The sequence below is a fragment of the Porites lutea genome, chromosome 11 (genome assembly GCF_958299795.1).
Source record: "Porites lutea chromosome 11, jaPorLute2.1, whole genome shotgun sequence".
NCBI lineage: Eukaryota > Metazoa > Cnidaria > Anthozoa > Scleractinia > Poritidae > Porites > Porites lutea.
The window spans coordinates 10,542,818-10,569,642 of NC_133211.1; the positions used below are offsets into that span (position 1 = coordinate 10,542,818).

Below are 26,825 nucleotides of genomic sequence, written 5' to 3' on the forward strand. Positions count from 1 at the left end.
CTCAGCGACTACAAATGGCAAATGGTTGAGAGCTGATAGTCACATGGTAGTTTTCCCAGCTTCACATTTTGAAATATTCTGAATATTTACTAATGTGCTGTGAAGAAGCTAAACGCTTTCACCCTTAGCTTCAATTTCAGTGTTCTTTTTATGAATTCAGTTGAACATATTTCATGCCCCTCGCGGGTAATCCCTGGAGTGGCCTATACACTGCCCGAAATTAAGGGGTACCTTTTTCAGTCTTCAGGCATATGAAAGGGTAGAGCTTTTACGAGCCTATATATATGAAAGGCTATAGGTATATCTGTTAGGTATTTACATGGGTCCGGCACAACGTAAACTCCGGCTTAACTTACTTTTTTTAACCTTTCTTCCGGCAGAAGTTGCTGTTCTCCTATAACATCGCCCATTGACTTCATTTTAAAGTTAGTAGAAATTAAGTGTTGCATTAATTGTTTTTAAGTTGGTACTTTTTGTGGAAGGTAATGGGACAAGGGGATCCTTTTCTGCCATGAGTGTAGTCTGTGCCAGGCTCTCAGATAGTATAATGCGGACGTATTAAAACGAGCAAAGCGAAAATAAGACGCGCGCGACTTGTGAAAGGTTGGACTTCAGGGCCCAGCCTGCCCTTACGAAACTTTGTTGTGTAATCCACTCTAGTATTTCGTGTCGTTGCTTTCTAATTTATTCTCCGGAAGAGTTGATTCTCTGAATTAATTCAAATAAGCACATCGTATTATTCTGGAAAATATTAACCTGAGATCAGGCTCAATTTTCGTTTCGCTTTTTAATAACATTCCTGCGGGCAAGGCGAAACGAAATCAGCCGTTAGAGAGAATGTATGAGAACCGCTAAAATTGGGCCTGATCTCAGGTTAGGAAAATATGCTCTTGTTGAGTAGAGTACTTGTAGAGATCTAGGTTTTATGGGAGATGAACTTGACATTATTTTTGAGAGTGGGAAGGGGGAATGTTGAAAGAATTTACAAAACCGCATTTAAAGCGGTCAGTCGACGTTCCTAGACATTCCAGCTGGATATTACTGAAACGGGGAATGGGCCTCTAGCACGGGTAACGCTCGCTAAGCGTTCCCCGCCTTCCCCGCCCGTATTAACCCTTTAAACCCTAAGATCAAAATTTGAATTCTCATTTGTTGCCCCTATTCGGCATTTCGTACAGAAGTAGAGGGGAGAAGTTGATAAAATATCAAGCAAATTCATCTTGTATGATCATCTCCATAATTCTCATGACCGCTTTGTTTTACAACCATTGATATTACATGGAGAAATTTGATGCTGATCACTTTTAGGGCCGAAAGGGTTAATAACATTGCCGTCAATCTCCTGTACTGTACTGACGTCATCTTAGTAGATATCGCAAACGTCACGTTGTTGTTCAAATTATGGTCAATGTTAGTGGCTTATGAAGAACTAGCTGGGGTACTGTAAGCTAATCAGAAACGGAGAAATAGTTTGGAAAATAAGACCAAGGACAGATGATAACCTCTTGGCATTATTTTATTATGTCCTTATAACTCAAGAAAGTTTGTAACTATATTATTTTGAGCCTCTTCAATCTAAGCATCATTTGACAATGTGTTAAAGGGCTATGTAATGGCAGCTTGCGATTTTTCTGAAACTAAGTCGATCAAAGGAGCGAAAAATAGACACTTCTATGATCACTGTTAGTGCACTTTGTGATAGTTGCGCAAGTCTGTAAAGGTGTACTTGTATACTGAAACTATAATATTGTCTTTGACTACTGATATTTTTGTCGTAGAAAAGACTACAATGATTAGAATCCTCCTCTAAGTATATTTTTTAACACTAAGCCCCTTCCGGATAATTATGCTGCATACAAAGTTTTTCACGGATGAGATCGACATCCATCAATCGCGCCTAACCGCATCTCTCTAGCTCCTTCCAATTGCGCTGCATGGCATCCCATTTACCAAACTTATACAGGGTATGCCTTGTACCCCAGTGCCACCAGTGCCCCCATTGATAGAAAAGGCCGGCACTCAGCTCCAGAACGGTCAGGTTGACAGACAGACTCGTGCACCATTGACTCCCAGGAGAACGGTTTTCTTGGTAGGACAGTGTCAAAGGAAGACCAACCCTTACCAATGTTCCGTCGCCGTAGACACCTCCTCGGATGATATATGCCGAAACAAATCCTTCAATACTCACTGTTGCATCGGCCGAAGGGTCAATCTAGCGAAAAAAGAAGTTAAATGGTGAGTAACAACTACAAGTTTGTTAAGGACAGGATATGAGTGTACCTCTCGGAGGATTGGACAGGCCGCGTAATGGAGTACTCACCTCTACAGCTAAATTAACAGGATTGAGAGAATACTGCTCCACTGGAAAATTCAGCTGGATAGAGACGTCAAAACTTAGGCTGAACTCCACCCCAACCCTCAAGATGAGAACAGGAATAGAAAAAGGCTAAGAAATAGAAAGAAAAGAAAAACGACAGTTACCTTTGTAACACAGATGGTGAAATGTAAATTCAACTAAACAGTTTTTAGGTTGACGTGATCATTTCGTGATTTGTTCCAAAATCACAGTATTTTGGTAAAGAATAAAACACAAACAGCGGTGATAAACATTGCGAACTTTCGCATGTTTATACAAACTTGACGTTTCGTTCGCCAGTCAACATACATTTTCAAGTGATCAAAAGTGACTCAGAGTGATTAGTGCGCCGGTTAGCACACGATATAAGATCAATTAATTACATCACTTGAGTACAATACTTTTAAGAGGCTTCACCAAAGAGCAGTGTGCAACAAGTAGTTAAGAAGCATTTCAGAAGCAGACACACTCACTATTCCAATTCTCCAGTCACGTTTTATTGGCGTTACATGTACGTCCTTCAACTCACTTCTATCGTAACTCTTGTGAAATATCGTAAGTTTTTTACTTCCGATCTTAAGGCCACAAAAGACTCCATTTCCATGTTGCCATGGCTACGATGTAACCAAACCATTCACTCTCCCTTTATATCGATTCCGATTACTTTCTTCTCAAACAGTTAATGTAAACGTACTTTACGAATCTATATTTACCTTCTTCTTTCTGATTTGCATTAGATTGGCTCCAAGAAAATTTGTGTAAATCTAACTCACATTGGAGTGAATTAATAAACAACCTAGTCATGCAGTGGACATATATTATTGAGAACTGGAAATTTAGAAGTCTAAGGGAAGCCACCTAAATAGTTTTGTTATCCTTTAGTTTTTTTTTGCTCTTTCGAGTCGCTGCTTACCTTTCAGTTACAGTAGTTGGGAAGTTGCGGCTCTGTGTGACGCAGCCTGCAGAGGAAGAAAGGACGAATGCAGCGATGTGCTTCAGGGATTTTCAAATTGAGCCGGAGTTGATCCAGCGGTCAGTAGAGCGTTAGTGATCCAGCAGTCAGTAAAACTGTTTGCGTAAGATCTTAATTTGTTTCCGGAAACCGCGTGTTGTACTTTAGAATCTAGAATCGCTCCAGTAAAGGAGCCATCTTCATAAATTTGAAAACTCAAGAACGGAGTACAGGCTTTTTGCGACTGTATAATTCGTTGTAAATTCACAAAGAGCTAATGAGCATCTATGTCTCAATTTTAAGCTGTTAATTCTGTAGACCCAACAATTACCAAAAGCTGTACCAGATTGTTAATAAAAAACCTACCCAGAAATATAACAGTCAAGAAGATTGAAAAGTATATTTTGAAAAAATAGTGCTTCTAAAGTAAATCATTTGTTGGTACACGACACCTTTTATAGCTGTCGCAGACATCACTGAGTTAATCGTACATCAAGGAAAATAATGAAAGACGTCAAAACGAGCTTGAGCTTTTATAGCATTTCTTTTGTTGTTCAAGCTGACCTCAGACGACCTCAGACGTTTTCTGATAATAGACGATAACGACTCAGAAAATACCGACACGTACCATATTAAACATTTTGGAACCTTGCAGAGCTGGAGAAGCTGTTTCTAAAAATAAACATCTTCGATTCTATCCAAACTCCACTGCTTTGCTTTTTCAAATTTGCTTCGTTTCTTAGCACATATGAGTGACAGCAGGACATTAGGGTGTAATGACTTTTCAATGCTATTCAGCGTTTCAAGCTTGATTTCCACCGCACTCTCGGTCGAGAAAGGAGCGTGCGCTCCTTTCCCGAACAACGGCTGCTAATCGAGCCTACAGTTGGAACTGGCGCTTCCATCCAAGGCTGGCTTTCATTGGTGACGGAGTCAGAGTCTAGGGAAAACTGCGTTCTGATTCCGCTTACGAATCCTTCGTTTACAATAAAGTGAAAACTGGATCGTCGAAGTCGCAAGCTGAAGCGGAAGAACTGTGTGGTAACATGCATTGTGATTGGTTTATCCTTCCTCTTCTGCTTCCGACTCCGACAGTCTGGTTTTTGCTAGATCATAAAACGTAAGCAACGGAGTCGTAAGCGGAGTCGGAAGAAAATAGAAACCTTCTGATTCTTGTGATTGTTCTGACTTCTGACTGACTGACTTCTTCCGATTTTGATTTTCACTAGGTCATAAGCGCCCTAACGACTTCGACTCCGACTCCGACTCTCCGTCGCTAGTAAAAACCAGTATTTAAGCTAGCTTCAGATACAATACTTTTCCATCCGGTCCTAGTGCGGGGGGTCATACATGCAGCACTCACCCGTGCGGGTAAAAAAATGGGGCTGAGCATACCGGGCGTGTACGTATTTTGGGGAATACCCGTTACTGTAAGCGTAAGGTATCTGTGAACACGCAGTCAGCTTTTGTATCAGCCGCTTGAAGCTGAAGTACTAGTGTTTTGTAGTGAATTGTTTTCTGGTGACTCCTAAATTTCCTTGTGCATTTATCCATAAATGGCTGTAAATTTAGACCAAGAGGTCTGAGAATTCTAGTTGTTAGTTGTCAGTTTTCGAGACACCCTACAAAACTGGCTTTTCTGTGATTTCGACCCATATACATCAGGCTTACCGTGACTTACTCGAACTCACAAAAAGTCGTTTGAGAGGTCTTTCCTTTTTCGTCCCCTCCCCCTACCCCCTCCCTTTAAACTTTTGCGCACGCGCACAAGAGAAACCTGTTTCCGAGAAATCGACTCGAGCGTGATTTTCTCCTAACCACTTTGCATTTATGTTTCATATCGCTGAATATTAAGCTGTAAGGTAAGGGCTTTGCTCTGTTTTGATGTCAATACCTTCCGTAGTAGCAATTTAAAGCACTACTTTACACCTATAGTTTTAACGCCAGCTGCACAGCGACTTTTCTGATTCGATTGTCCTTCGTCGCCGCCAGGCTTTCCGGCCGTATCCTGTATTTGTTAAAAGGGGCCGTATCGACTTGAAGTCTATTTAACGAAGTAATCGTTGAGGTCTTACGTTTCCTTGTTACTTTCAAGACAAAAATGCCCATAGATATAAATATTGAATAAAAAGTGAAAATTTGCTGAAGTCAGTCGTCAGGGTAAATACAGTAGAATTAAATACGAACACTGGACTACAATAAAAATCGAATCAGGTTAGAGACAATTCATTCGAACAGTTTTGAGATGTATTACATCAGAAGCACATTCAGCTTCGATCATATTAAATTTGAAGCGGTGAACTTGATGTCACAAGGCCTGTCAGGACAATATTTTACTTTTCATTTTATATCGCCCCACCCCCTCTACGGAATTCAGTTTTTAGTCAGTATTGTTCGAAAGGATATGATGATGATGACGTTTATTTAACAGATCCACAGGGTAGCTCTTCCCTGTTACTGATTGCATTATTTGCAATCAAAAATAATTTGAATTACGTCGTTTAGAATTAAGAAATAAAAGTGAGGTATTTAACAATTATTCGGCCTCATGGGCTATTGACTCACAGGCCATGAGGGCGAGAGGAATAATTGTTTTTAGTAATTCCAACTAGTTGGTCAAAAATATCGAAACAAAACAACTTTAGCTACCAAAACGCGATTCAGCTGCCACTGTTTTGGTTTTCAAAGCCAGTGCTTTTCGCCACAAGTGGGCTATAACATATAGCCTTGTAGTAGCTCAACCAATCAGAACGCAGCATTGATAATAGACAACTAGTTGGATTTTACTATGAAAAAAAAGTATTTAAGTATGACTAACGGCACCGAAGTTACTGTTCCTTTTTTTCTTACGTTGGAGGTTTAGAAATCACCAACTCTTTGTCCGAAATAAATCTGAATTTGGGCAACACTGGTCATTCGGAATCCTCTCTTCACTGAGGTTGTGAAAAACACAGCAGCATGGCTTCCACAGTCCTGGGGCTGGCATGTCCCATTCCAGATGTGTTATATATCATTTACTTCGTCCGTGGCTAACTCTGACTAAGAGAATTTGACTAAGTATCAGGTGTTTCTGGGGGGAAAGGTTGAAGAGAGAAAAGAACTTAAGAGGGGCTTCTGATGAATTCGATTCAGCCGTAGCACAACCTTAACGATTCACGTTTACGCCAAACGACAAACGTGATTTTGTACCACATGACCAAGTTTTCCCGTTAATTGTCGTTTACTTCACCGAGGAGGATGATATCTCACTTATATTTTCCGAACTGAATGCAAGGTTTCCCAATCATTGCCCAGTTTACGCCAACACTCAGCATGTATAGTCACCACACTTTTAATTTAACTTTTGCAGGCAAATTTCGGATAAGATGAATATATGTAGTAAGAGTGAAAGGAAAGTGACCGATGCCAAAGAGTTGGATGTCACAGACAAACCGAAGCATGCTCAAGATTATAAGGTATTAAATTCTAACCAAAAGCCACTAGTCCTTTCCTTCTTCCTTTTCCCTTCCACTTGATCACAGGCTGAGCAATAGGCCATTTCAGAGTTCCAAAAAATCTCACTTTCAAAACGAGGCTAAGTGCGAAACCTTTGTTGTGAAAATGAGTTTTATTTGCCTCATAATTAAAAATCATTTTCATATCAATGGCTTCGCACTTAGCCTCGCTTTGAAAGTGAGATTTTTTGGGACTCGGAAATGGCCTATTCAGGAAAAAAAGTTATTTAGTGTGCACGTTATAGGTTCCGTCACTTGTTTTTTGTTTTACTTTGTTTTGGTTTTGTCCTCGTTTTTTACGGTTTGTTGACTAACTGATTTGTATACAAGAAAGGTTTTATTTTGTTCTGTTTAGGTAATACTTTGTAGTTTGTCTTTCATTTGTCTAGGATAAAACATTTGTGCATACCACCGTTACCCTTCCTCCTTAAAAGGTCGGGGAACAACACAAGGGCTAATAGTGCATAAAGAACCATATTCACAATTTACAACCCCACTGAATATAAATCAATATAAGTGATAAAAAAAACGTAATCATGTAATGATAAAATCATGATCACATATCACAGAACCCACATTTGAAGCTGAACAGTTTTTACACGATGTTTTTCCTTTGTCGTTTAGGAGATAGACAACAGCCAGGGTAGGATATTGATCTACCCAGCTGAGTTTGATGCAGAAAACGAAAAGGAATATTTAGACTTTCAGCGTTGGTGCCAAGAGGATGACACGGATATGCCATCGTGGCCGCCCGAAGAGGAAACTCCCAAAGAAGAAGAAAAAAAGAGCCAAATAGACGAAGAAACCGACGAGGACAGTGACGACGAAAGTGACGACAGCTATGACTGGTCCCCAGAATATCCAGAACAGTATACAGTCACAAGCGATCCAATACCTGCTGAAGCAACCATTAGTCGTCCGATCGCCTACCTGCTATTTAGAGACAGAGCCGAGCTTTTGTTTCAAGGCATCACGAAAGCTATTTCGTCGGCCAAAAAATCTACAAAATTAAGCCCCTTACAGGAAGCAGTTTTGAAGAACATTAACGAAAACAGAAAATTGCCTCGCATTGCGTTGTCGCTTGAGAGAACTAGCTTTCTGGTTCGTGTTTCTGTTCTACGGTCATCTGTGCCTGTTTACCGAGACATTAGGGTCCCATCAAATATGAATCTGCGCATGTTCCAAACCCGCGTTCTGTGTCCTGTCTTCGACTGGGATTCAAAGATAATGCCTCTAAAATACATGTACTACCTCCCGCATACGTGCTATCCCTCTGGGCGCCGACCCTTGTCAAACTTCAAAGACATTGTGTTCACAACACCCTATCAAGACGATTTCACTGGGATGGTGATGACATTCAACCAGGAAGCCACTAATGCGGAAATCATTGACGATAGGAATGTTTGTCTCGTAGACTTTTTGCAGGATGCCGGGAACACTTTATACTACCAGCATAACCTGGCAATACCTGTAACGTTACAGCTCAAACTTTTGCAAATTGGCCAAGAGGATACTGTGGAGCTTATTGGAGGGACGGGCATCAGTCCACCTGAGAGTGACTTGGTAACGGATGGCCCATTTGACGAACAAATACTTGGAATTGATACTTTCAATCTTGCTATCAAATGGCTACAATCTGTCTCTATCCACGAGAGCTACAAGAGGGAAGGCATGCGCCTGTTGCAGATCCAACTGAAAGACTCAAAGACGTTTGACCCGACAAAATTTGATCTACCTGGTGCGCGCGAAAGACTTAATCGGTCAATTCGTCATTCTACTGCAAGGACCCATCTACCAATCACGACAGGGCAATCAATGGCCGTGATGTTTTCAGATGACCCAAGAGCCATTATTAGGAATCTCCCAAAAGTAAGTTTTTTGGGAATGTGTAAAACATGCCTTAAAGAGAACGTCAAATTGCTAAAATGTGGACGTTGTAAAAGCGTGTTTTACTGCTCAAAAGACTGCCAGAAAAAAGACTGGAAGTCTCATAAAGCAGTGTGTGCCGTTGCTTACCATAAATAACCCGTAGCACTAAGAATAGGCGGATTCATCGTGGCGTCATTGCTTACATTTTTGCTCATTAGCATACGAGTTAATCCATAGAAGATGTAGCCGTATTGAAAAAACAATTTCATAGGTTAAATTTTATAGTAAAATGAAATATAAAATTGTCCTCACATATAACATTTATAACAAACTTCAATAGTTTTGGTGCAAGAATACCAAACAGAGGTGTCTTGCAAAAATTGATAGAACTTATATATTTATTTAGATATTGTTCAGATTGAATCAACAATGGCAATAGCTAAAAGTTACAAAATGGGTACAATAACTATAAGTATTAAGTTTGTCAGGTTGATGATGATTATGCTCGTTTTTAATTTAGAAACGCAAAAGTTATTGTGCCTGGAGTTAATTCGGCACAGTTTTGCTTGTATGTTGAGGGTCTAGTTTTGTTATATTTCATTCCTTAAACTCAATTAAAATATTCTTTTTTTAATTGTCGAACGCAAGAGTTAGTTAACTATGAAGGATTAAGCGATGTTTTAGCGAAGGAGATTAACACAGATTACAAATAAAAAACTTGATAATTAAGGCTAACCTAAGATGTAAAACCGTGACAAACCCCGAAAGGTGACTTTCAACTAGCAAGCATTAGGTAATACAAGACAAAAGCCGCGCCTAATACTTATTTTTTCAAGATTTTTGTTTTATGTAGCTTCTTTTTCAGTTATCAAATTTTTCATGTAGAATTTGGAAAGGGAGATTAATTCGAGCAAAGGACGATCTACAATCCGCGCTTAACTGGTCTCTCTAGCTCCTTCCAGTTGCGCTGTATGGCATCCCATTTACCAAACTCATACAGGGTATGCCTTGTACCCCAGTGCCACCAGTGCCGCCATTGATAGAAAAGGCTGGCACTCAGCTCCAGAGCGGTCAGGCGGACGGACAGGTCTACACACCACTTGTTCCCAGGGTCACGGTTGTCACGGTAGGATAGCATCACAGGTAGACCAACGCGAACTAATGTGCCATCTCCGTATGCACCTCCGCGGATAAAGTATGCTGACACGTATCCTTCAATGCTTGCTGTGACTTCGGCTGTCCATGTCCATGTTCCCATTCAACAATGACAGATTGAATTTTACTAGGAACCAGTACTCTTCGGATGTCTTGTTAAGGACCTGGATACCAACTATCGCACCGATGTTAGCTGCAAACACAAAAACAAAAACGAGGCTGAGTTCCTCGATACTTGGTTAGCAGTTACTCCGTGGGTTACCTACAAAAACAGCATATAAGTTGGCATGGTAACTCCAGAGGGCACTCCTTTATCTGGACTAAAGGGGTAAGTTCCGCTAAGAGAGGATAAAGCTCAGAGAATTAATCTCCCATATGGGCCCTATAGCTATCTCAATCCTTCTAAAGATATTTTTAGATCTTTTCTGAGATCTGTTGTTTCCAAGAGCACGAGGGTTGAGTGATAGCCAATCATATGTCTCTTTACGGTCTAAAATTTTACTATTTGGCTCCTTTAACAGTATGAAGGTTAGCCATACATTTGTGGTACCAAGACTTATTTTTTGCAGAAAAATATAATTCCATGATGCCAGTTTAAAATATTGATCCCCTTAAATTGCTGCATGCGGAACACATGAATCAGGTCATAAACTTTTGTCTTAAAAAAGGTAGCAAAATGCCTTTAACAGGGTGAGGGACTGAATGAGTCGGCAGCACACCCAGGGGGGACTCCCATGTGAAAGGGGCGGGGATGCTCACGCGAAGAAAAATTATATATTTTCGATTCGTTTTCTTTACTCAATTTACGTAATCAAAGTTTAAAATGGTCTCTCTTTTTAGGGTCAAAAAAAGGTTGGGCCACGCCCAGATTGGTCTCCTTAGAGGTTAATTTAAAATTTGCGACGAGCATCCCCGCCCCTTTCATATGGGAGTCCCCCAGGAGGGCACACCTCTACTCACACTTCCCTTGAGAGCCTCTCCCCCACCCCCCGCGGCGGATTTGCGCTGTTCGATTTTTCGACTAACTCAACCCAGGCTTGTTGTCGAGTCCGAAAGGGCAGAGCCGTGTAGAGGGGGTGGGAAAATACTACTTCCTTCCCTCACCCTGCTAAGCCCGCTAAGCCCACCACAATGATATCACTGTATTCTTCCTAATCTTCTTAGTGCTCTCCCGAAAAATACGTCTGCACAGGTGTTTAAGACAACTATTTTGATCTCGGAAGGTTCAGGTGAACACAGGTCCACTCGGGACACACGGGCAGTTGAACTAATATAAATATAAAACTCTGATATCCGGGTTTCATTTGAGGAAGAACTTACGCACGATATGCTTACTGAGTCATGACCAGTAAGGAGTGAAGTGGAGTTAGGAAAACATCACGTAATGCCTCAAAAAACTGAACTTGAAAAAGATATACCCTTCTGTGCACCATTTCCTTGAATTTCTATCTGCTGATTCACCTTATATGCCAGAGTCTCGCCTTTGTCCAAGCTTACTTCAACCAGACGAGTTGGAGCTGTTTTCGCCGTTTTTCTCGATGCAAAATACAAACTAATGGAAATCACAGCACCAAGCAAAGGAACTACAACTAAGATAATGATAACAGTGATCTTGGTCTTTTGCCAGGGAAACTTTTTCCCCACAAAATTATAGCTCTTGTTGTCACTAAACTCAGCTTTTGGTTCTGGGTCCTTATTCGCCTCCATGTTGGTGGAGCTGAAGGGATCAAAAAAGAGACAGAGAAACGTGTAAATACAAGCAAGGGAATCGAAGCTACTATTGTAGTCAAAGAGACAGAGAAACGTGTAAATACAAGCAAGGGAATCGAAGCTACTATTGTAGTCACATAATCACTATTTACTTAAAATTCACTTTTCAATCCTTTGGTAGTGTTCTTCTGAGCTCCGAAGCAATGCATTGGCTATTTTTTCTGACGACAGTTTAGTTCCACCGTAACTGAATTCTCATTTCATGGTGATAAAAAGCGCGCGCGTGGATACAACTTCAACGAGGGCGCATAATTATAAAGTGGATAAACTGCAAATTATAGTAGTTGCTAAAAGATACATCTACATGTCGTGACTGTTCGTCAATAGGATGCATCAAATGTGTGCAATTCCACAATTTGTTTCAGCTCCATTAAATCCTATACCAACTATTACTCGTAAAGCATTTTAGGAGGGGCCACCCACAATGTGTGGAAAATAACGCAAAGTAAACTTAAGACGTTATGTAACGAACTAAATGTACACGTCAATTCTCTAAATGAATAGAGTAAATAATTCACGCGCACAAAATAAAACTGTGCGCGTATACGTACCAAGATACAACTGAAACTGACAAATCTAAGTAATAAATAAGGGATGTAGGGATATTAATTCAACCCTGGATTGCTAATCTCATCTCCCCCAGGGCGGCACCATACTTCTCGGACGATAAGACCATGGCGATTGAATGATTTATTAAATGATTTCTGATGTAGATTTGTTTCAAAGTCTTGTTGTCTGAGACGTAATGAAAGTCCGCGGAGTCTATTTATCATGAAGGCAACTTTGGACGTGCGAATTCTAGCATATCTCACCAGTTGATATATAAACACCTTCAGCTGGATTGACGGGAATGTAGCTGTCCAGAGTCCGTATATAATAATAATCATGCCAGAAGTAACAGAGGATTAGTTATTCAGGTGACATTTTAGGATCTGATCAGAACTTGAATGTGCTAAGATGTCAAAAAGTCCCCCAAAATGCACAAAACATTATTGGAGGTCTAAGCAATCGAGCATTAACTCCCTAACAGTTATCCTTTTGTGACTTCGAATTCTCAGGAAGCATGCATTCTTGAAGCTTTAACGACTCATTGTCTCATGATGCTGAACCCGGAAACGAAACCATGAATACCACAAAGTATCTTTTGATCTTACCCGCCAATTGGAGTGAAACGGCTGAGTTCCATGTTCTTGAGATTGTAGTGTTTCCTTGTCTAACCTGTCACAATGAATGACGCACTTTTTACTTTTTATTCCTGATAAACTTCTGGAGCTGGAGGCGAGCTTATCAGAAAAAGCAACCCTGCATTACTTCTTGACCCCATATCTAATTGCAACTGACCCAGACTCTCAATCATGCCAAAATGAACTTGATCCTCAACTTTAAATTCAACGAAGATGTCACGACTTCCCGTGACGGAGCCACAACTTAAGGAAAGTGCAATGGTACCGGGTAGAGTGGGGCCGGGGCGGGGTGCTCATCAGACCTTGATTTCATCTTGATTCTCTGGCTCCGTTACCCGGGGTGCCAGAGACTTTTCTAGCGCGGTTTCCGGTTTCGTGGCTTCGGCCTACGGCCGAAGAGGTGTCGGCCTTCAGCCAACACCAAAAATTCGCGCCGCACGGGGGAAAAACCTCTGGTATCCAGGGTATGGCTCCGTGTACTTGGTAAGCATGAAGCAAGGGAAGCAAGGGTAAAAGGTACAAAAAACGGTCCCCAAATACGTATGGGCCGGGACTGCATGTGCAAAAGGGAAAGGTGCGTCAAGGAAAATCTTGCAGAATGATAACTAACGCCTGTGACTCAGCATAGGACAGTTAAAGCGGATTGGGAAAGAACACTTTTGTAATCTTTATTATGTAATTAACACATGTGCCATTAGGTATTCTGAGGTTGATAAAGTTCCTGTTCTGGGCCCAGTTGTTCGAAGGCCGATTAGCGCTTAACCCAGGGTTAAACTTAACCCGGGTTTCTCTTTCTTGTGTTCAAAAGCATTTTCTCGGATAATTTTCTCTGTTATATTTAGAGCTTTCAATCATCAACTTGCAGACAAAAAGAATTAAAACTGAAATGCTTTTTAAGCTTTCAAATCTGAATTCAAATCTTGCACTAATCTTGGGTTATCTTAACCTGGCTTTGAACAACACGGCCCTGTTCTGTTCTAGGATTGAGGACGGGGGAGCGGTGGGGTCTGGGTTTCGTTTCGATCTAAAAACGAGGGGAGGAGGGGCTGGCTCTTTCGCCAGTTTCCTTCTAAATATAAGTTTTGCGTGACAAGAACTTTCCGCTTTCCTTTGTTACCGTATCAGCCAATTTAAAGATTTTACAAATATGGATGAAAAATCAAAGATGAATTTGCCGTTACTGCTAGTCTTGGCCACGTTGCATCAGTTAAAGCCCAGCCTAACTGGATCGCGATCCCGTTGGTCACTAAGAGTGGATTGAAAGTCTATTTTTCGTTCATGGCGAAGCGTTTTCGCGTTTTTACCTTCAATGTGTTTGATTTCTCAGTCACGTATTTATTTTCCACACTAACGCTATCCCTTCCTTCATGCGCGGACCTTTCTTAGAACAAATCATAACCTTTAGTAAAATTTAAAGGACTTTAAATGTCTAAATGTCAACTAAAGAGTAACTATTAAATTATATCTTCCTGGCGTTGCCATGACAACATCTCATTCACATCCTCAAGTTGGGGGTTTCTGTCTGTGGAACTTTGATTGACTTCCTGGATAAAGGAAGTTTTAACTCTTGTGCGTAATGGCGAGTTGTCCGTAAGGCGGCAGTTGAAAGTCCTTTCGTAACAACTTGTGTTCTTTTCCACTTAAGAATTTATCGAATCAAGGTTTGATCCGATACTTTTCGTGTTTGTAAGCCAACTCATGATCCGATGTCTTTATTCTCTACCGCTATTCCAGTATTCACGAGGGTTCTCTCTCTTTTCCCACACTGACGATGACGTGAACTTAATTTCATTCATTCTCAGGACTTCAATCATAAAATCCTGCAAAACAAATAAATGACAGTTTGTTGATCTCTTGAGACTGTTTGGTTTGCTACACGCAACTCTTTAAAAATAAGGGAGAATACTAACTGAGCAATAATGACTTCAAGAAATGTTGTTTTCTTCCAAATTCTCTTACCGTATTTGTTCTGTGAACTAACAGTGAAAGGTTTGAAACCAGGAGTCATTTCATAAGTTGGTGGAATATGATTGTTTGGGTATGGAGTCCTGAATAGGACTGTTGTTGACAGCGACTGACATTTCGACCTGTGCGGTAGCATAGTTAATTGAGTGGAATGGTTATGAAACCCGTCAGACTCCTTTGTTATATGTTTTTGCGGACCTGAAAGTGCACAAAATTCAAAAGAATTCCTATCATTTTGATTGTATTGACCAATAAAAACGTTGCATTAATTTATTCCGTAACAATTTGCCAACAGAAAACAAAGGATTGTGCACTTTCACGGTGCTTTGAACATAAAATGCAGCACTGTTGTTTTTATCATTGATGTTTGCCGCTTTTCATAACCAGTCTCCTCTAATAACTATGGCGGTAGTCAACTTCAGAGTCAATTTGATGTTGTATTACGACAGTTGATGGTATTAAATACCACTTCTTAACCGGGTGAGGTCGTTACAGGTATTTATGGTCAATTGACCATAACATGGATGCCTTGGACACCCAGCTAATAATGCCCAGTCATTACAAGGAAATCTTGCCCGCTCTGCTGCTGATCAGAGGGTGCATACTATTGTAGCCATATATTAAGCTCTGGTTATTGACTTGACCTGTCTGTCAGTTAAGCTGTAATGTATTAGTACTATAACATTTTGTCTTGTTTCTCCCCTAATGCTTTTCACACACTTAAAATTACTTTAAGTAAAAATTAAAATAGAAGGGGAAAGGGTTGATCTACATTTCCAGTGAATACTTCTACAGAAACACAGATTCCATTAACATACCCTATCTTCTGGGGACTTTGTAGTTTTGTAACGTATACAACTCATCATGGCTTTTCTAAACACTGAGCAGTCCTGAAACTTTCCATATATATAATACTGATGAAACTGATTCCTGGAGGCTGATGAAAAGTATTATCAAAAAATTAATTTTACCAGATTACAATAATACCTACATAACAAACTGATAATAATAATAATAAACATCATCATCATTATCATCATCATCATCATCATCATCATCATCATCATTATCATCATTGGTTTAAGGTCATTTCACCAACGAGTTGTTTCACCTACGTCCTGTCGTTTCGCTCACGTGTTACATTGTTTTGCTTATGTGTTTTTGCTTGATTACTACAAGTAAGTCTAATGTTGTCATACCATGGAAAACTTACATGCACAAAATCTCCATTTGTCAAAAAATTCCAGACACTTGGGTGCCTACAGAGGGAAATAAAAAAAGATTTAATTATTTTTACATATGTCTCTCTATCTTTATATAGCTCTCATATCATCAGTATGTGACTTCCCTAACCTAACTGTGGTCAATTCATTTTATCCATTCAGTTCATAAACCTCACTTGTCTTCCCAGTGATTGTCTAGACTATTGCAAACTCAATCTAAACAGCTTTGACTTTCCTGATTTTGTGTCATGACTTATGTTTCGTAGTTTTTCCTGTTGTTTATTTCTCCCTTCTCCACTTGGAAACGAAAAAATCATGCATCACAGGCCTGTACCCATTTCTACCCGGCTTCACCCCTACCCCCATCCCTACCCTTACCCCACACCCTCCCCCCACTCCCACCGCCAACTTTTACTTAACTGAAAGAAATAACAAGCGCGACCTGACTTGCATTCTGTTTCTCATGAATCAAAAAATGCATTTTTGCCTAATTTACTTTTGGAGCTTGGTGGAAATATTTCCCCGATCTGAAAAAAAGCAATCGCCATACAGGATCTATTTCTGATGTAATTACCGATCAATATTACCGAAGGGTTCTACAGAACTATTTACCAATCAATCAGTGACAACATTTTAGAAAAAGTATGCCTTTAAAATATTACGGGATAAGAATAACCTACCTTAAATTCAGAGGTCGTCACGTTGTCATTTTCAACGATATTCTGTTCTCCAAAAATACTCGATGTCATGATCGAGACTTCGATCGAACTGTGCTCGGAAGACTGGATACGAACGACCGATTGGATTTCTGGGAGATTGTAAAATGATAGAAAAACAGCTCAGCTGTAATTGGAAGCGAGGCTAACGGAGAGGAAACATGTCTGAACCAAGGCAATTGCAAATTCAGGTGGAAGGGCTCCAAAATCTAAAGGAAACGTTAGAAGAGCATAAAGGAAAGCAGATAGTTGTGATGTTTATTGGATCGATGTTAGAGGAAGGCGATCATATCGGGGAAAGTTGGTGCCCGGACTGCCGAGATGGTAAGCACAGTTAATGGAATGATTGATGGCTCGATAATCGATAATACGAGGAAGAGCCTTTTCAGTTTTAAAAGGTTTTGAAATATAGATCTTTTGTTGGACAAGGCTTGTTGATCTTAACCATAATTATTTCTTCCTTGCATCAGTTGGCAGTTATCACCAGGTTTCCCAGAGAATTACAGTTAATTTCGATTTGTTTTTTTTTTCTCTCCCTCAAAGTGAGACTACACCCACGTCTCACTTTTTAACATGATCAGCTGTTTTTGTATCAAGTATTCATGTGCCGATGAAAAAGCCTTCATTTCCTTTGCCAGATTAATTTCGAGAGCCTGCATTATTTTTGCAGTTGTCCTATGAAACGATTAACTGTTATAAAGATAAAAAAAAATATCCAGTATTCGAAATTACCATTCCTTGTAAATGCTGGTTGCAGGACTAATATATTTATTAAGCAATAGCAATTAAAACGGTTCTGTAAACATGTGAAGCCTACCCGTGGGAGATGTTGGGAGAACAAGAGATTTGGCGAGTGATTTACAAGCTTTTTGAGTGTTCTCGTAACATCACAAGTGGGTTATCACGCTGGTAAACCTGGTGAAAGTGGTCTATTGCTTTTATAAAATAACTTTAAGTTTCCTATGAGTTTACCGGCACAATAAACCATAGGTTTTTAACCAATCAGAACGAGCATGCTATCTTAGTTATTTTATAAATAAATATAGCAGGACTGATATATACAAATTTAGCTTTTTTCCCAGGTCCATTAAAGAATGAAACGAACTTCCCAAAACAATTTTTGAAGCTGCCAACACAGAGGCCTTCAAGCTTGCCTTGATGGCCCAGGCCAGATCCCGTTGAACATTTGAACATTTGTTATTTTTATATCACCAGCACAAATTCACTGCATTGTGTTTTAGCTCACACAGCACGAGCACAGCACATATCTGCTGAAGATGGGTTGCACTGCCCTTTGCAGATCAGACATTTAGATTTAGAACTTAGTTTTTTTCAAGTGACTGTAGCTTTTTTTACCCTTCACTCCTAGGGATGCATCGTGGGGGGATATGTCATTTTAATTTGGTCAGCACTCATCTCCATACTCCAAACTGACATTTCCCACTCAGTGGCTCTCACAAGACATTTCTCTTTTCCTACATGAAATGTCTATGTCTCTTGAAATTTCTGCTTGATAAAATGTTCATGAAAGTCTAAAAGCATCAATGGAAAGAGGCTCTGCTATAATCTTTATTATGTGCATGTAAAATGACTGTTGTTCTTTTTTTCTGACCACAAAAGATGAGCAAAACTCAACAATAAATTATACGGGAGACTATTAATAATTAATAGTCTCCCGTATAATTTATTGTTGAGTTTTGCTCATCTTTTAGTTAACCACACTTGACTGTGGCGTCACAAACCATATAACAACAGAGGAAAGTATGTACCGAAGAAGTCTATTTTTGTGCACAAAAGCTACTTTTTATTGCCTTAAATGTGTCTAGTTTGGAAGATTATATACTGGAAAGGTTGGCAACAAAAAAGTTTACTGACCTTTGTGTACTAGCGCGTAGATAGATTACTGTGAAAAATCCCAAAAAATGTGGTTAATTATGCAACAAATGGCCGCCATTGATGAGTTATGCAACAAAATATTATGCGATGCACGATGGGAAGGGTGTTACATCCTCCTTTTTTAAGTAGAAGCAGTTTAATAAGCTTATTAATGTTTCACAATTTGCACATAATTAGTGTTTTTTTTTGTTTTTTGTTTTTTTTAAATTTATAATCACACTTGGCATTCACTTACAATACAGCTACACAACTTAAAATACAAATACGGTACTAACTTACAACAAGACTACAAAATTTACTTACGTTACAGCTTTACTACTTACTTGTTTGCTATTTACTTACATTAAAATACCTAAAACTAGTTTACAACAAAAAGAAAAGGACTACTAAAGACAATAAATAAATGAAAAGAAAGAAAGAAAAAAGGCGACTCCTCTGCCTAATAACGGTTTTTAGCAATAACTACTTGAGATAACATTGACAACAATTGCTAATATTAATTATAAATCATAAATATGTATAATTAGATGATTAATAAGATGATTAATAAACAGTGCGGAAAGATATGTGAAATAGATACTTTAATTAAGAAATATTGGCGGTATGTCTAGCTCTCAATTGCACTTTGGCCTTGGTTCATTTACAGAAAATGGATAAATAGGAAAGCTTTTATTTTACCAAAAGCTATGTAATGTTGAGAAGTGGACGTAAAGGATTCCATTTCTTAGAAGTTACATCAATGTTGTTGGACTCTATGTAAAAATGCGATTTAAGGGACATAAGAAAAGTTGTTAAATTCGGAATTTTCTGGTTGACCCTGCAGCTCCATATATAATATCTTGCCAGGAGAAAGCAGAAATTTAGTTGAAGTGAAAACTTAGAGGTGTCTGGTTTCAGGCCCAGATATACAGCAGTGTATTTTGGATAATCTATTGTTATTAGATTGATCTGCTTTAGTTTATCAGTCAAATTTTCCCAAAAGGTGGCTACTATTGTACAGTTCCAGAAGAGGTGGATTAGGTTTTCGGGATGGATGGTACAGAAAGAGCAGTTCGGGTCCTGCTTTATATCAATTTTTGTTAGGAAAAGGTTCGTTGGTAAAATTCGGTGAAGGAATCTAAATTGAAAGTTTACAAGTTTTGTGCTTTTTGTGCACCTAGCTGCCAGACAATAGGCGCTGGTCCAGTCAGCAGAGCATCTTTGGTCGGATTTAATGCTGTCATTCCATTTCTCTTGCCTCTTAACAGGTACGGTGCTTTTGGAAGAGAGGAGCTTCTGGTATACAACTCTGTTCACTTTATCGTTCTTGAAAAAAGTCTCGGAGAAGGTCTCGGAGGAGGTATTGGGAATGTCTGTGCTACTGGGTTCTTTACTAAGAAAGTTAGTCTTATAATGGTGTCGAAGGGCAGAAATTAAGCCGAAGTACTTTATGGGTTGTATTCGTATTTTGTAAGTGCTGATAAAATCTGCTAGGGGGAGAAAATTCCGCGAGTCTGTCATTAAGTGGGCTACCTTAGTGATTCCATGCAGGAAAAGATGTTTGTAGAAGACCGGTCTGTTTTCGATCCTAATCAGCGAATTATGCCATATATGTTGTTCAAGGAATTGCTGCTTGGTTTTGACTTTAGCATCAAAATTAATTTCTGACCATATTTCTAAATTTCTTGTAGAAATGGGTCTTGGACCGATATCGACTTTGAAATGTCACGTTTGTGTAAATTACATGTGAAGACTAGTTTGCCGCCGTACTTCTTAAGTTCTACTTCAAAAAAGTATTTCCATTTTCCGCGGTTAGAGTCGTCAAGGTATTTTTTGATCGAAACAGTCTTGAGCGATTTGGTAAATGAAGCGATGTCAATCATTTTTAACCCTCCATTATTATAGTCGTTTGTCATGACACTTCGCTTAATCTTGTCGCACTTATTGTTCCAAAGAAAGCTGAAGAAAAGATCGTTTATTTCTTTTATAATTTTATGATTTGTCGGCAGCGGAGCTAAAATATACGTAAGTTGAGATGCTGCTAAGCTTTTAATAACTTGGATTTTGCCGAGTAACGTTAGCCGCCTATATTTCCAATTGCTTAATATGTTTTTAATTTTTGTCCGCTTTTTCCCTATAGTTTAAGCTTAATGTGATATCAGGATCGGTAGAAAGCCAAACGCCAAGGACCTTAACTTTGTTTTCTGGCCATTTAAAATTCTTCTCGGGAAGAAGTTTTTCCTTATTTCCTGCCATTGATCCAATCCATAGAGCTTCAGTCTTTTTACTGTTGAGTCTGAGACCAGACATACTGCTAAAAGTCTCGATCATCTTAAGTGTGGCGGATAATGAATCTCTAGTACCGTTAAGAATGAAAGTTGTGTCATCTGCGTACTGGCTAATTTTAATTTCTGAGTTGTTTACAGATATTCCTTTAATGTTCTTGTTCGATCTGGTTGCTTTAGCTAAAATTTCAGCAGATAGTATAAATAGGTACAGCGAAAGAGGGCAACCTTGCCTAACACCTCTTTGTGGTTGAAAAAAACAACTCGTCCAGCCATTGTTTAGGACACAGCTTTCGATGTTCTTGTAAAATGTTTGAACCCAGGTTATCAAAGAAGAGCTGAAACCAAAGTGCTGGAGCGTGCGCTCAATAAAAGACCATTCAAGCGAATCAAAGGCTTTTTCAAAATCTACAAAGAGCAATAGCCCAGGGATATTTTGTTGAGAAGCGTAGTTTATAATGTTATCTATCAATCTAATGTTTTCTCCAATAAATCTTCCTTTTAGGAAACCGGTCTGGTCGTTATTGATAAGTTTTGGGATAACAGATTTTATTCGGTTTGCGATAGCTTTCGCAGCTATTTTGTAGTCGCAGTTGAGGAGAGTAAGGGGCCGCCAGTTTTTAATGAAGTGCGGTTCTGCGTCTTTTTTTGGTATGAGTTTAATGATTCTGCGTCTTTGTGTGATCGAAAGGGCTCCTTTATCATATGAATAGTTGAGTGCACTTATTAAAAGAGGAGATAAGTCTTTCCAAAAAATTTTGTAGAATTCAGCAGGGAGTCCATCAGTTCCAGGGGTTTTGTCTCGATCCATGCTTCTTAAAGCTTTAAGGCACTCTTGTTCGGTTAAATATCCTTCGCAACTCGTTGCCTCGTTGTCGTCCAGAAACGTTTCGTTTTCAGGTTGAAAAAAATTGCTGTCTGTTGGTATCACATTTTCCTGGGATGTGTAGAGCTCTTTGTAAAAGGTTTCGCATTCAGCAAGGATTTCCTTATCAGATGTGATAAATTTTTGATCGGTGATTTTAAGCTGGCTTATTGTACTCAGTTTGAAATGTCTTTTCTCAAGGTTTAGAAAATATTTAGTGTTTTTTTCGCCTTCATTGTACCATTTAATTTTACATCTCAAGATTGCCCCTTGGGTACGTTCTTTAATTATCTCTTCTAATTCACTTTTGGATAGCTCAAGTTGTTCTGTTTTATTTGTTTTTTGCGTTTCGCTGACAGAAGGCTCTTCAAGTTCTTTTTCTAGTAAGGCGATTTTTTCCTCTAGCTCATGCTGTTTATGTGAAGTTTTACGCTTTTTGGCAGTAGCGAAGCTAAGAGATTTCTTTTGAATTTTAAGTTTGATCATATCCCAAAGGAGCGCAGGGTTTATCGACTTATCATTTGCGTATTCGTTCTCTGTTTCCTGGATAGTTAATTAACCTTATCAAATCAATATAATCCTTATCGGCCAGAAGCCATGTGTTGAGTTTCCAAAAACCAGGTCCTCTTGGGTTTGAATGCAGAGATATGTTTAATGTGATCATTGAGTGGTCTGTCTCAAAGCCCGGTAGAATGTTTGCGGAGGTAATGCTACCCAGAAAGCTCTGACTTGTTAAAAAGAAATCTAGTCTGCAGTGGACAGTAGGCTGTGTTTGGCGCCATGTATACCTTCTTTCTTCGGGGTTCAATATTCTCCAAGCATCAACAAGCTCGAGGTTATCGCATATCTCATAAATGGTTTTTTGCGCATTGTGATGTGTTCTGGGCAGGCCACCTTTTTTATCTATCTCTACATCAAGGACGAGATTGAAATCGCCTCCAATAATGATTTCCTCTCCTAATTAGTGTTAGTCGTTGTGCATTTTTGCAAAGGCCAATCTCAAGCTGTTATTGGATGGACTGTTTCATATGGCTACTAGGCCTTATGATGATTCTCTTATTAATGTCTTCTTACCTGAGGGGCAAGAGTACTTTAACCAAGTTTGGTCATAGGGTACTGGTGCTACTAAAACCTAGCCTGTGAATACAAATGTGTTTCTGGTTTTTGCTCTCTCTGCCCAAAAAGTAACGTACTCTGGGTACAGGAGCAGCCAAACTACTTCTGTGACAAAAACCTCATTGTCAACTGTGATTATATTTGAGCATAAAGTATGTGCATGGGTCAGAAATGATTGTGATATTACTGTATTTTTGCTCCTTAGCGGAACCAGTTGTAGAAGCTGCTTTGCAACAAGCATCAACAGACATGGTCTTTATTTTAGTTGTTGTTGGTGACAAGCCAACGTAAGTTCAATCTTTCTTTTCATCATTATTTTCATAACATAGGTCTGCCTTTATTGTATAATTTCAAATGCATGATTTTTTTTAATGTACCCTTCTAAAGTCCTTCATTCCTATATGTAGTCAAATATGAAGGTATGATGCTTGTAAATTTTAAGTCTTTGGATGAATTCCTATGAAGTGTGACCATTCAAATGCATTCTCTCAGCAGAAATTTTACCGGGTACAGTGTACTACATGTCTTTCTGTATGTTACAAGATGAAGGGGGAAATTTTCGTTGGATTTTGAGTTGGCCACCTCTACAGGGTCATACCTAGAGGGGTGACCCTAGGGTGCCCATGACCCCCCCCTTTTGTGGGATAATTGTTTTATGTCCCTATAATTCAGGTGGCCAAAACACACAAATACAAAGAATCAACATGCAATTAATCTTTTCCAGTGCTAGATAGTTACTCCATTTACAGGACGTAACATCTGCAGTGGACCACGTTCTTGTTCGTTACTAAAATAGAGTAATTTATGCGACATGGAACTTAATAATCTATGTAGCTATTTTGTAGGCTTGTCCCTCCCCCCACGCTCACTGCTCATCCAAAAAAAAGTCACTTTTAGTATAACATGGCGTAGATGTTGACATACCAATCTGATAAGTACCCTGGGCATGACATAGTGTGACCCCCCCCCCCTTTGAAAAATCCTAGGTAGGCCCCTGCTGTAGTAGTGAAAGCTGCAAACAGTGTTTTAAAGACTGTCACTCTCATTTAGGGTTTACCTTGGAGTAAGAACCTGTGATCTGTTTTTTTTTGTTTATTTTCCTAGGTTCTATTTTGCCGACTTCTTTGTTTCCTTTGTTTTATGTCACTCATGAGTTTCACAGGTCCTTACAATGAGGATGAGCTCTTGATGTAGCTGGCATAAACATTATAGAGTCAAGCTATTAACTTTTACATGCAGTGAAATTTTTGTTGTCCAACAGGTGGAAAGATTCCAATAATGAATTCAGAACAAGTCCAGATTTCCAACTGAAAGAAATTCCCACAATTGTGGAGTATGGCACGGTAAGTTAATTTGAAAGCCATGAGTTCATGCAGAAAAAAAAGAACAAAATAGATATGCAAAAATAATTGAGAATTGCTTCAATTCATGCTTAGTGTGTGTATACAAGTTATGGATGCACGTGCGAGGTTTGGAGTTACTTGAGACGTAACCAAGAGCAACTGTAGCTTCTTGTCAGAGTGTGTTAGGAAATTTTAAAGGTTCCTTGCCCAATGCGTGGTCCAAGCAAGTCATCTTCGGACTAAATTATTAATTTGGTCAGCCATGGGGAAGCAAAATGACAGAGTTGCTTGCCCTTAGGACAAACTGGAATTCAAGTTTCTTTCAAGCCCTTGTTTTGTGTTGTCTAAAGGATTTCAACCATTGCTTTCTTGGCGTTACTGATCTCAGCAATGTCTTTGCTTCTTATGACCCCAACACTGCACAGACAAGACACATCATCATTCGTTGTCTTTGTTGATACTATAATTAATTTTAGTTCAAATACATGTACTGCTTGGGTATACTAATTCTGTTCTTGATATTTCTTTCTTCCAGGCTAAAAGACTTGGTTGTGACGACTGCAAAAAACAAGATCTAGTCAACAATTTCTTTCCCAAATGAAATGGAAACTAAAAATCATAAGCAAGTATCCGGCTCAAGAGAATCACATAGTGAATTGACTTAAGTGATGTTACAGTAATGTTTTGATTGTGTGTGTGCCTTTTTAGTTATGAGATACATGTGCATCAAACCTTGAATTCAGAACTTTCTTTGCTGTGTGCTTATAATATCCTGTACTTCAAAACAATCAAACTGTGGAATGATGCTAGATTTCTGAGATGTATGCAGGGAGGGCAGGCCCACAGTCTGGATAGAGGCAACAGCGGGCCTAAGAAAAAAAAAATTGAAGTTTGTTTGTGTTCTCTATGAAAAAAGACTATAATATTATATTATGGCTACGATGGCAATTAGCACGTTATGAAATGGTAAAAGTCAACTCTTTCCTTGTGAACACCATGCCATAATGGGCACCCAGCTGATCATGATTATGCTGGAGAGGAGCTACATGTAAATCCCTGAAATAAACTGCCATCAGTTGCTGCAGTAGACTCTCGTGGTCATAATGAAATTAAGGGAGTTGACTGTATATTTTGGATATGGAACTCTGACTCATTAGTTATAGTTGCATTAGCAAAGGTGCCCCACAGGGTGTTTTCATCAAATTGACTTGTCTTGAACACAGTTTTTATTATGTGGATTTATGCATGTGAGGTAACGTCTACAAATAAAATTAATCCATGGACTGAATTTAAGGATTTTCGAATTTGGTCAGTGTGTAAAAATTACGGGTTGAATAAGTTTTGCCATTTCAGTTCTGTGGGGTTTAGAAAACATAATAATGACTGTCAGTTTAACGTAAATTGCTTCATTCCACAGTTTTTCAGTGTGTTTTGTAGTATTGACAAAGGTAAATGAATAACACCCCATTAATTTTAAGTTAGTTTATAATCGAGAAGGAAAAGGAATCACAATGTTAACAAGTGTGTTACTCACCTTTTAAGCAATACCAAAAAAAGGCTATTGGTCTTGAAAATTATTTATTTCACTCTCTCTCCACTATGGAAAAGTCAAAGGTAAATAGAAATACATTTAACCTCTGACAACTTTTAATCCTGGCTGCTTGAATTCATGGTTTGGAATTATGACTAAATTCCAATAAAATGTAGCTCATTAGGCTGACAGAGATATATAGGTAAAATTGAAAATATTTAATAATAGGAACGTTGCCTTAATATATGTTGTTATTTTCTTGTTTTCTTTTTTGTTATTATTTTCTCAGGTGAGACTTTTATTGTGTAGTTTTTTTTTTTTTTTTTGAATATAAAAATAAAAAAATAATAATATGATAATTATTGTTTCAGTTGCATTTTTGTGCTCTTTAACGTTTTTTCTTGTGTCACCTTATAAAATCACGATAATAAATTGCAAAGAATTTTTAAGAAAATGGCATAAATGCCTTAAGAAACCATGAGGCTTATTGAAAATAAGCTTAATAAATATTTCTCTACTAAATGACAGAAAGAAAGCACTAAAATTAACATTGAATTGAATGATGAAGGCAGGGTAACAATACCTGGTAATGAGGTATTAAAAAACCAAGAAAAAGTAAAAAAAAAGACAAAAAGCAAAGACAAAGAAAAGGAAAAAAGGGAGGGGGAAGAATGGAAAGGAACAGGTAAAGTAGCTCACAATGGTTTGTAGCATTTTTTTTGACACTTGCACTTGTACATTCATCAATGAATTTTTTCCCAGTAAACAGATCCAAAAATACCATAAAATCAGTGACTAAGTTATGAACATTTTTTTTTTCAAAAAAATTGCAAATTACTGTAGCCTACTTTTCAGGCATATTACACTGCCTGTATACCAGTGGTTTAGATAGCGTGTAAGGCCAGCTACATTGAAGGCAAAAATGACCGTACAATGCTACATGACAAAACCTGTTGTATAATACACCCTTCATTTTGCCATTGATTCAATTTCAGTGACGTGACGACGTGACCCAAATTTTCGAGAAGTATAACCTTTTCGTCAAAGTCTTAAAAATTCTAATTTTGCAGGTGAGAGCCACCTTAACAGTTTTCGAAAGTTTAATTGGCACTCAGGCCGGTGAAAA

At 38.8% G+C, this 26,825-nt stretch overlaps 3 protein-coding genes and 1 long non-coding RNA gene across 5 annotated transcripts; 2 read left to right on the plus strand and 2 right to left on the minus strand.

The window, feature by feature from the left end:
• Nucleotides 1-1,498: 1,498 nt before the first annotated feature.
• Nucleotides 1,499-2,984, minus strand: LOC140953011 (uncharacterized). Its single transcript, XR_012167425.1, has 3 exons — nt 2,830-2,984; nt 2,321-2,446; nt 1,499-2,212 (listed from the first exon to the last, which is right to left on the minus strand). It is a non-coding gene; the product is annotated as an uncharacterized lncRNA (long non-coding RNA).
• A 3,689-nt stretch (nt 2,985-6,673) lies between these two features.
• Nucleotides 6,674-9,105, plus strand: LOC140953200 (uncharacterized). Its single transcript, XM_073402700.1, has 2 exons — nt 6,674-6,763; nt 7,427-9,105. The coding sequence occupies exons 1-2, from the start codon at nt 6,674-6,676 to the stop codon at nt 8,825-8,827; spliced, it is 1,491 nt and encodes a 496-aa protein (XP_073258801.1). The 3' UTR covers nt 8,828-9,105.
• Nucleotides 9,106-14,264: 5,159 nt separating this feature from the next.
• Nucleotides 14,265-16,738, minus strand: LOC140953008 (synaptic plasticity regulator PANTS-like). Of its 2 annotated transcripts, XM_073402482.1 has the most exons (5): nt 16,649-16,738; nt 15,959-16,004; nt 15,564-15,682; nt 14,470-14,600; nt 14,292-14,369 (listed from the first exon to the last, which is right to left on the minus strand). In XM_073402482.1, the coding sequence occupies exons 1-4, from the start codon at nt 16,715-16,717 to the stop codon at nt 14,493-14,495; spliced, it is 342 nt and encodes a 113-aa protein (XP_073258583.1). In that variant the 5' UTR covers nt 16,718-16,738; the 3' UTR covers nt 14,292-14,369; nt 14,470-14,492. The 2 variants fall into 2 exon arrangements, with proteins under 2 accessions (XP_073258582.1, XP_073258583.1); XM_073402481.1 differs by having other exon boundaries at nt 14,265-14,600.
• A 65-nt stretch (nt 16,739-16,803) lies between these two features.
• LOC140953005 (thioredoxin domain-containing protein 17-like) lies at nt 16,804-25,814 on the plus strand. The gene is made up of 4 exons (XM_073402476.1): nt 16,804-17,008; nt 23,031-23,112; nt 24,087-24,168; nt 24,704-25,814. Exons 1-4 carry the CDS (start codon nt 16,846-16,848, stop codon nt 24,767-24,769), a joined length of 393 nt encoding a protein of 130 aa, XP_073258577.1. The 5' UTR covers nt 16,804-16,845; the 3' UTR covers nt 24,770-25,814.
• The last annotated feature ends 1,011 nt before the right edge of the window (nt 25,815-26,825 follow it).

What these genes read in the sequence shown, in the direction of transcription:
- LOC140953005 (XM_073402476.1), top strand. Translation starts at nt 16,846, where the DNA reads ATGTCTGAACCAAGGCAATTGCAAATTCAGGTGGAAGGGCTCCAAAAT. An exon ending in GTTGTTGGTGACAAGCCAAC is followed by an intron (nt 23,113 to 24,086) that starts GTAAGTTCAATC and finishes GTTGTCCAACAG; the next exon opens with GTGGAAAGATTCCAATAATG. An exon ending in CAATTGTGGAGTATGGCACG is followed by an intron (nt 24,169 to 24,703) that starts GTAAGTTAATTT and finishes TCTTTCTTCCAG; the next exon opens with GCTAAAAGACTTGGTTGTGA.
- LOC140953200 (XM_073402700.1), top strand. Translation starts at nt 6,674, where the DNA reads ATGAATATATGTAGTAAGAGTGAAAGGAAAGTGACCGATGCCAAAGAG. An exon ending in AGCATGCTCAAGATTATAAG is followed by an intron (nt 6,764 to 7,426) that starts GTATTAAATTCT and finishes TTTGTCGTTTAG; the next exon opens with GAGATAGACAACAGCCAGGG.
- LOC140953008 (XM_073402481.1), bottom strand. Translation starts at nt 16,717, where the DNA reads ATGACATCGAGTATTTTTGGAGAACAGAATATCGTTGAAAATGACAAC. An exon ending in TGACGACCTCTGAATTTAAG is followed by an intron (nt 16,005 to 16,648) that starts GTAGGTTATTCT and finishes TTCCCTCTGTAG; the next exon opens with GCACCCAAGTGTCTGGAATT. An exon ending in CAAAGTCCCCAGAAGATAGG is followed by an intron (nt 14,601 to 15,563) that starts GTATGTTAATGG and finishes TTTGTTTTGCAG; the next exon opens with GATTTTATGATTGAAGTCCT.